Below are 10,008 nucleotides of genomic sequence, written 5' to 3'. Positions count from 1 at the left end.
TTGTTAGGGAAGTGATACATTTACACTGTACATGAGAGTGTGTGTGTAAGGGCCAGAGGGCGTCAAGGTCTTAGTGGAGACAAAAGACTGTTGCCAGATGTTAGAAGAATCTAGGATAGTCGGTTGGCGACCAGCGTGCGTGCAAGACGTTCTTCAGAGGGTAATATAGATGTATAACTGTTGTGTGGGAAATGTAGGCAATAATTTGTATTCCCATATCCTCGAATTTCCTTAACAAATATATATAAATATAAAATTTTCTTTTTCTATAAAAGGTTATTCCTATTTCTGATAAACTCGAGAAATGAAAACATTATACCATGATACACTGACACAAAGATACACCACACAGAAGAGACTAATAGAGAACGCTTTAAGCTTGGCAAACTTACCACCCGACGAATTTGCATACACCATAACCAAAACCCAGGACAGATGGCTTTGATCGCAGGAGAAGCGGTCCATATAGTCAAATGCATTCCGGTACAAGTAAAGGTACGACATACAACAAAATGCTACTCGGAACTACCCGTTTGGCAAAGGAATCGCACCACAGGAACTCCGCCCGGACGTGCGCCAAACGTGGCGATATTCAGCACCATCGTCGTTGGCCACGAGCGGAATATATACCCAAAAGACCTCGATGCACTACGGGACCACGTCATGTTCCCGGCAGAAAATCTGCAGTCTTGAACGCATTGGCCAGAGGAGCAACAGGAAAAACAATCGTCCCTGGAACAGTAAACATCCTGGGAATGATGGACAAAACACATTAACGACAATAGCGAAAAATACCGTATCAAGCTTGTTTTATGGAATCTGGAACTGTCAGTGCAGCAATATTTGGAATACTCGCAATATTTAAACTAATCAAGACAATAATATATATAGCCGCACACGGATACCAGTTACGTGAAACTTACGAATGCGGAATCGCCCTATTAGGAGCAATATGCGGCTCAGTCACCCACCCGCTACTATACCTCAAAAGAAGACGAAATATCGATGATCAAACAGCACAACCTCAAGGGATATCGGTAACACCGGTAGTCACTCAACTACCAACGACATCTACGTCCGCCTTGAGCGAACTCAGAGATACCATCAGTCAAATTTCCTTTGGAAATTTGAACTCCAAGGGCGGGGATGTCACGTCCCGCGCTCCGCACGCGCCGTAACAAGAACAAGAAAACCATTCTATACAAAACACGCGAATAAGGATTTGAATGCACAAACGAACACACGGCACTACGAAACGAAAGGAAGGATTAACAAAACGAGGGCGATTAACGGATCCAACCAATAAACAAAATACATATACACACAATTCTAAATAAACCAGGAAATAAGAATAACTACAAAAGGGGAAAATAATTGAAACGCCAGGATATATATATATATATAAATATATTTCAATCAATCAATTTGGAGAGTTACATATAAGTATAAACATATATGCCGAACATGTAATAACCTAGTAAATATTAGAGACAGTGCTTCCAATACTATGCAACAAATACAATATTATCAATTTATGAAATATAAGTATATACGAAGTTAAAAACTAATAGTCTAACGAATACATAAAACATACAATATTGTATTATTAAAGAAATAAAAGTTACATTGTCAGAAACATATATATATGTGTGCGCATTCTATTAAACAGAAACATACTTAAAACTAGCCTACGTTCCGGTAAAGAGTTATAAAATAAGAACTACGCTACGAAACATGCATGTCTATATATAAACATATAAAAATCTATATTCTAAACTACTACTAATCTATGTGCATTCTACAATCTGAAATACATACTTAAAACTAGCCTACATGCCGGTAAAGCATTATAAAATAAGAACTACATTATGAAACATGCATGTCTCTATATAAACATATAAATAATCTATTTTCTAAACTAAAACCACTATTAATAATCTACAAAAGAAATAGAACACACAACGCAACACTTGGGACCAAGCGACAACCTGTCGACAGGCCAAACGCTCAAAATAATTAACACCGCAACGACTTGAGGAATTGCTTACAGAAATTCTGTCATCAAGCACAAATATGTAAACACACATAAAATGCACAATAATCTAGAAATAAAACCTTCAATACTATGTTGTCACAATACAAAATATATATGTATATATGAAATCAAATGATTGACACATAACCTCAAATACACAACACTATATCACAAAAGAATCTAAATGAAAATCACTTTGCCAGAAATATATACATATATACGTGTGCGTGTGCGTGTTCTATCTTATTAAAAGAAATTAATATAAAATAAATAATTAACATTTCATTTCGTACGAACACTACATGAACGAGAGAAATATACATATAAATACGTATATATATATATATATATATATGTATGTGTGAGTGCATATGTTTTATATTATCGAATACTCTATAAAATAAACTACTCAAAACAACAAATAACGCAATCGAAGAATTACAAAACATTAGCCATATTGAAGTGACACACAACATAAACATATATATATATATATATATATATATATATATATATATATACATATTATACTATTGTCACTTTAAAACAATATTAATAAATAAATGTTCTAATTGCGGTAGAATAAGGAAAAACGAGCGACAGACGAAAAATTACTTCGATATCAAACAAAACTAAAGACCCGTCACTAAAAACTTTACTGATGACATTTATGAGCAGCCATGTTGGATTTACACGCGTCATGGCGACAGGAATATTAGGGATTAATGGAAGTCAGGCGCGAGAAACAAATCATGAAAACACATTGTTAACACTTTTCTTTAATAAATTCTATGCGCAACTACAAATGTAAAAAAAAATATATATATATAATTAATTAAAAGGGGGGAAATATAAAATTGAAAAAAATAACAAACGTAAAATAGATAACCTAACACTATCACATTCAAAATATATATATATATGTCGGATCAGAATTCGAATTGTGGGCGCGCGACGACTCTTCATGTGGACTAGCCATCGTTTCACAAAGCCGAGATTTTATTTACACGTATATACAGGTCTATCACTAAGCTTAACAAATAATAAGTACAACTAATAATAAGTCTAACAAACACTAAGCCTAATGAATAATACGATCTACGAATAATTAAATTAAATAATACTATTAGCAATGTTTGAGTTCAAACGAATCCACGGTCACCGGGATAACTCCTTACTAAGCGAAACTAACTTGGACGCAAATGCGATCGTCGAAAACGCTCGATGTATCACTCTCCAAGGCAATCGCAAGAATGCCAGCCTCGTGGAGATTTTTCTCCCTGTACGATTGCATTTTGTTTTCTATCCCCGTTTGGAAGCATCGAGAAGGTTCCAAACGCCGTTGCTAGGCACACTCGTTGGAAGCATCGAGAGAGTTCCAAACGCCGTTGCTAGGCAGTTTCTGCCTGGAGTTTTGGTTACTAAATACAATGTATGTCCCATTGCATCGGCACCTCCGAGGCAACATCACACGTGGCTCGGCCCGCTCTCGAGGCCGCATGCCGCCACAACCACATTTCTCGGAAAACACATACAACCACTCCAGACCTCCGTTAGATAAAACATCCATCCCGTGACCGTGGCTACGTTCAGCGACCGATTGTCACCTCGAACCCAATCTCGCTTATTACAAATCTTAAGCAATTACAACTATAATAAAATCTAGGCTAAGGTACTAGAGGATGTTCCCAAAATTTCCAAGGAAGGGCTTCGGCTTTCCTTTCATCTGCGACATATATATATATATTGAACACAAAACAAAATACATCAAAAAATTAATAATAATAAGGAACATCAAACAGCGAACCAACGAAATTGAAGCAGCTACACTAAATCAAAATCGAAGCAAGGAGCTCCGGGATAAAGTTCGCTGAACTCACGCATACACCAATAGCGCACAATTGGGGAAATTCCCTTTCTCCCAGAAGCATGGTGACGAAGATGTGCCTCCAAAACCTCTTCGGGAATTTCATTCGCAAAACGAACTTTCACGCAACGATCGGTATCAACGATTTCAACCAGAGGGGGTTCCCTCTCCAATACGACGGTCTCTGCATCGAAGAAATTCTCGTCGAAAGTAACCAAATCGTCAAAGCCCAATTTCGACACGGCCTCGGCACCAATGTTGAATAGTTCCTCCAACCACTCTGATACTCGTGGTTTATCACAGGGCCGCATGCGTTTGATTGGTCCTCCCGAGTCGCCCATGGGTTCTTCGGAATCCCTCTTTCGCTTGGGCTGAGAACAACACGGTATATTTTAAATAAAACGAAACAGGACGAATCAAGCGGACTAAGAACAAGACTAAATACGTACCAGGGAAGTCTGGAAAGGAACCTCTGATGGAAACGACTCCGCAAACATTGTTCGAACGTCGATCACCGAAGCCTAGGGAAATAGCAAAAAAGGAAAAAACAATCAAAATCACAAAAACAACCTTAATATGCAAACATCCAAACTTACGCAAAACAACTCGAAGGAGGAGGTCCTTGTTATGGGAGAGCAGCGGAGTTGCGCGTGTTTACCCAGTAAACATTGAAATGATAATGATGCTGCAGCCACCAGCCCTTCCACGCGCCGAAGAACACCGGTAATTCCCACGGTACAGCACGTGGAAGTTTCTCGTGGAAAGGACTAGATCAGCGTGGAATGCTTCAAATCTCCTAGACGCTAGCTCAGCGGAACACAGGACTGATAAAAACTAAGTCGAAATATGGAATTTGCATTTTGTCACGTACGATTCCAAGAAGCCCAAACTGCAACATCCCGATTCCCACGGAAGCGTACCCCCAGTGGACCACCACCCCGTGGGGGATGGCATTATAAATAAGCGTAGCAACATAGCGCAGCGCTCATTATTATTCTGGTGAACATTCTTATTACGGTTCATTATTCTTTGTTCATTATTATAGTGTCCATTCTTCTTATAATTTGCGTTCGTTCATTTTTTATAGTGTTCATTCCTTACGGCTCATTATTCTTCGCTCATTAGTTTGTTCATAATTCTTGTGATCGTTTGTTATTACGGCCCATTATTAATTTATTACTACGTTCGTTATTGCGCTCGTCACTGCGTTTAGAAATTTTGTATAGTATTTTGCGTTTCGGGGTCTTAATTTTTTCGGTCAAGAAAAGAGAGTCGCGACTAAGTAAAAAGAAAATTTTATCTTTGAAGTCCTCATTTCATCGTTTAAACACAAACGCGCATTGTAATTGCGGTATTAATCCAGCTAAGTGAATTGCTCAGTCTGTATTAAAATAGATAAATAAAGTAAGAGTTGATAGTAAACTATATTCGAGTTCAAATAATAAACTCAACAAAACTTCGACGACCACCGGAGCGGCTGAGGCAATGGCACCAGACAGCACCTACTCCTCAAGGTAAGAAAATTAATTTTGAAAACTTCCTTTTTCTCTGGTAATCTCGTTGCCCTCGAGAATTGAATTAGAACTTCCTATCATCGATATCGATTTATTTTCGTGAACGGTTTTGAAGATAGAATCATTGTTTAAACTTTTAACAAAAGAGTTGTCCGCTGTGTCGGCTTGTGCGAACGGTGTTTTCAACTACTGAAACATCCACTGATCTTCGCATTCCTCCTCTCACTGTTGGTAAAATACTACCCGTCTATGGGCAAGGCTTGCGAAATTACACGAGTCCCACACAGAGAGGATCGTTAGAATCATCCTCGATTATTAAACTCAAAAGGCAAGAAAATCGTGGTAAGAGAATCCATCGTAGTAAATGAATTGAGTTTCGGTCCTAACGGCAAACTACTACAGCGAAATTAAAAGAGAAGAAGAAGTCAAACGTAAAAATAAATTTATATAAAACAACGAAAAATCTCACATTCCTATCCAATCCAGCAACGCTAAAATATATATTATCTAGCTAATAAAATATATATATAATAACCTAAGCCATTTTACATTCAAATAAAAATCCGTTCAACGAGGAAAAATATTTATTGAACCCAGCTTTAATCCTCTCCCGTGCTAGTATCCCTGCGCATAGCAGGTTAGCCGAAAAGTGGAATTCGTTTACCAGTTGCATTAAGCGTCAGTTAACGCTACCCATTAAGCGTAAAAGAAAATAATAAAAATAAAATATTTTGAAATAGTCCTTAGACTATTTCTGGTGGCAGCAACTACCGTATTAATTAGAAATGTAAATCAGTATTAAATAGAAAATAATATCATTTCAATTTATTTCCCTTCCGATTAAATTCAAAACTCAAACCATAAAAAAAAATTTTTCAGTAAAATTTAACTTTAGATTTGATCGATTTAAACAAATAGATACGTAACAGAGTAAAGTAATAAATTTTTGGTGGCAGCGGTGGGATACGCTCCACGGAGGATTAAAGTTGGTTTAAACGGTTCGATTCGCTCCACAAGGGATTAAAGTTGTCACGATTATCGATAAAGTATATACCTAAGAAATAATGTCGACTAAATTAGAATCGTTGGACAAAGGCATGATCTTGATGTTATCGGAAAAACTTAAAGCATGGGATGCGAATTTTCGCGACATGAGTACAACAATGAATAAATTACAAGACGATGTGCGTTCACTGAAAATAAAAAAGGAAATCAAGACACCCGTATCATCGCCGATAATTTCCCAAGCGACAATACCGATAGAAGTTAATCCCCAATCAATTAAGTTAAAAGATGCCATAGAGACAGTACCAGTGTTCGACGGACATCGACCCTCGGTATTTCGATTTTTAAAAGCATGCGAGCGCGCACGAAACATGGTTTCTAAGCATCAAGAATCTCAGTTAGTAAAATTATTAACGAATAAGCTTCGCGGACACGCGTTTCTCGCCATAGAAGACACAGAAATAATAAGTTTAAACGATTTCGGGAATAAATTAAAAGATATGTTCGGTCCGGGAAAAACGGTTAACGAATATAAAGGGGAATTAGCTACAATATTTCAACGACCGGGAGAAGATATTTTGGACTACATAGAACGCGTCAAAGATCTCAGGCTGGCGATAATGAACGGGGAAAGGTACGAGTACGGCACCGTATTTCAAGATAGGATAGATCGAGACACGAGGGAAGCTTTCGTTAAGGGGCTCCCAAACGAGGTGTATTTACGAGTAAAGATAGCAGGATACCAATCCTTGGACGATGCGTACCGCTAAGCCGTGAAAGCAACACGAGAATTAAAACAAGTGAACAATAGAATTCGATACCAACGTCCGACACCTTCGGATAATTATAACCAAAACAACGCTCATCCACCATACAATAGTATCTATACTGTAAACAACCGCCAGGACTGGAGATTTGTACCGCCGTCGCAGAAACATCTAAACAACCCGGGAATAGAAGAAAATGTCAGGAAAGAAACAAGAGCAATAACTTGGGAAGAAAAACGCATAAATAAATACCTCGATAGAGATCTAAATCAAAAGAGAGATGCTGATCATTTCAACCAATCAACTTTTCAATGCAAACACCATTCCGTTGCTGTGATAAGGGATAATGTCACGTTAAATAATAAAAGGACGCACGGTGCCATAGACAGGATCATGAGTGAGAAATTTTCTGAGTTACCAAACAAGATAAATAATGTTAGTGCCAAAGAACTTTCAGACAAAGCAGAAACTAGGAAATTGAACGACGAGACGACAGGCAATGCTTATCCACTGCCTAACATCACAGAGATATTGGACCCGCTGGGAAGTGCAAATCGCCTCTCCACGTTCGACTTGGCAAAGATACAAAAGCAAGACTCCACGAATTTCGTGAATGTTTCAACCATAATAGGAAAAGAGATAGCGAGTGCATCTCACTCAAAAACTTCTATAAAACCATCAGAAGGAAACTTTATCGAACTCAAAGCCAAATCATTAAATTGCAAGGAAGATCACACTATAGAAAATAAAAATATAGCTATCCCTAAATCCAAAACAGAATCTATAAGCAAAAAGGTTTGTAATAAAAATTCAAAGAATAATTCCAAATCTACCAAAAATATTCCTAAACGTTCCATACAAATAAATAATAATTTAATTATAATAAGCACTTCCAGTAAAACTATTCATCCTGAAAAGGTGGAGAAAAATAAAGGTGCTGCGAATAAAATAAATGAAGAAGAATAAAGGGTAACTAAGGAAAAGGATTCTAAACATTTTCAAGCTGAAGAAACGCAAGTTCAACGAGCTCAAAGAAATCAAAAGGGAGAAAACAGGGAATCACCAGTCGAAGATATATATAAAAACTTGAATAAATATGCTAGCCATTGGATTATAATTGGATTAAAAATACTTTATTGGTTACTACATCTAATATTTGACGTAGGTAACATAGTAAGTAGTGCTGATCTTATGATTCCCCCAGGAAAATATGGATGGTATCACACTATACTATATACAAAATATTTTTGGGTTAATATGGCTGCGGCACTCTCAAAAATTTGTATCTTAAATGCTATTAGCAAGCAATTGGATAATTGGATCAATGTCAGTAAACCTGTGTCTTGGCGCAAAATAAAAACTAAAATGAAGGAAAGGAACGAAATTCTCCCCGCACAAATTAGTTTCGGACATCTAGCCAGAGAACCTATTGGTGAAGTAACAATCGAAGAGAACACGGAACCAACATGCGCAGAATATCTCGAAGATCTGTTCAATAAAATTAACACTGTACAACGAATGGCAAGAGAAAATTTGATAAAATCCAAACTAAGACTAACGATCGACGAATTAACCCTCAAGATTTTAAAACAGGAGATTCGATATATCTACTAAAAGAACCTAGTAAAGGAAAATTCTCCGATCAATATACTGGACCATACAAGGTACTAGAAATCTTGCAGAACCAGAACGTCAAGATTGAAGTAAAAGGGATTCCGCGAACAGTGCACTTAAACAAGCTAAAACTAGCGCATAACCGAAATAAGCAATGAATAAAGTGATTTCAGTGGGCAACGTAGTGCAGTAGTGTATGTTGTAGTGCTGTTCGTCGAATAATACAGATATCGAACACCTAAAAGAGAAAAGGAAAAATTATTATATGTACTCTAATTATTGTTTGAATATAAAACGTGTTGATTCAATAAATAATTAAAAGAGTGAAAGTGAAAGTTACCTTGCGAACAAGTGATCAACAAACAAGAAAGTGTACGTGTAAGTATAGGTTATGGATCGTTGTTCGCGGAACATAATGTATGACAGCTACCTAAAATAAGTGAATAAATTAGTCTCAATTGTCTCAGTACAAAATACAAGGTTACTAAGTGTTATAACTATATTGTGGATAAATCAAAAGGAAGTGTGACACTGTTTGTCGAATAATACAGATAGCGAAAACCTAAAAGAAAAAAAAGGAAAATTATCAGGTGTACTCCAATTATTGTTTGAATATACAACGTGTTGATTCAATAAAAATTAAAAGAGTGAAAGTGAAAGTTACCTTGTGAACAAGTAATCATCATACGAGAAGGTTTACGTGCAAAATAGGTTATGGATCTCGGTTTGCGAAACACCATGTACAACAGCCAGCTGAAAAATAAATGAACAAATTAACTTCAACTGCCTTAATGCAAAATACAACAGTACTAAATGTTATAACAATACTATGGAAGCATGGCACTGTTCGTCGAACAACACAGATGGCGGAAACCTGAAAAGAAAAAGAAGTTCATTACAAATGATCCGATTACTGTTTGAATGTAAAACGTGTTAGTTCAACGAATAACTAAAACAGTGGAAGTGCAACTTACCTCGTGAACAATTAATCACCATACAAGGAAGTGTACATGCATGAATGTCGCAGATTAACAAGAAGAAATAAAATAGCTAATAAGTGTAGAAAGTGGTTAGAAAATAATTAAGATAGATTAATTGAAAGTAAAAGGATATCTTATTATGTATTAATCTACGTAGTATTGTTATATTATTATATCTAACATGTAGAAGTGGATTTTGTAATACACAATAGCGGTCGCACACACA

The 10,008-nt window shown here is 36.7% G+C and overlaps 1 protein-coding gene across 1 annotated transcript; it reads right to left on the bottom strand.

The window, feature by feature from the left end:
• Nucleotides 1-3,806: 3,806 nt before the first annotated feature.
• Nucleotides 3,807-4,837, bottom strand: LOC117213249. Its single transcript, XM_033458618.1, has 3 exons — nucleotides 4,499-4,837; nucleotides 4,352-4,423; nucleotides 3,807-4,273 (listed from the first exon to the last, which is right to left on the bottom strand). The coding sequence occupies exons 2-3, from the start codon at nucleotides 4,397-4,399 to the stop codon at nucleotides 3,860-3,862; spliced, it is 462 nt and encodes a 153-aa protein (XP_033314509.1). The 5' UTR covers nucleotides 4,400-4,423; nucleotides 4,499-4,837; the 3' UTR covers nucleotides 3,807-3,859.
• Nucleotides 4,838-10,008: the final 5,171 nt, after the last annotated feature.

This window comes from Bombus bifarius, unplaced genomic scaffold (genome assembly GCF_011952205.1).
Source record: "Bombus bifarius isolate JDL3187 unplaced genomic scaffold, Bbif_JDL3187 scf7180000008560_frag, whole genome shotgun sequence".
Lineage (NCBI taxonomy): Eukaryota > Metazoa > Arthropoda > Insecta > Hymenoptera > Apidae > Bombus > Bombus bifarius.
The sequence above is the reverse complement of the archived record's forward strand: the minus strand, read 5'-3'. Positions and strand labels throughout refer to the sequence as shown.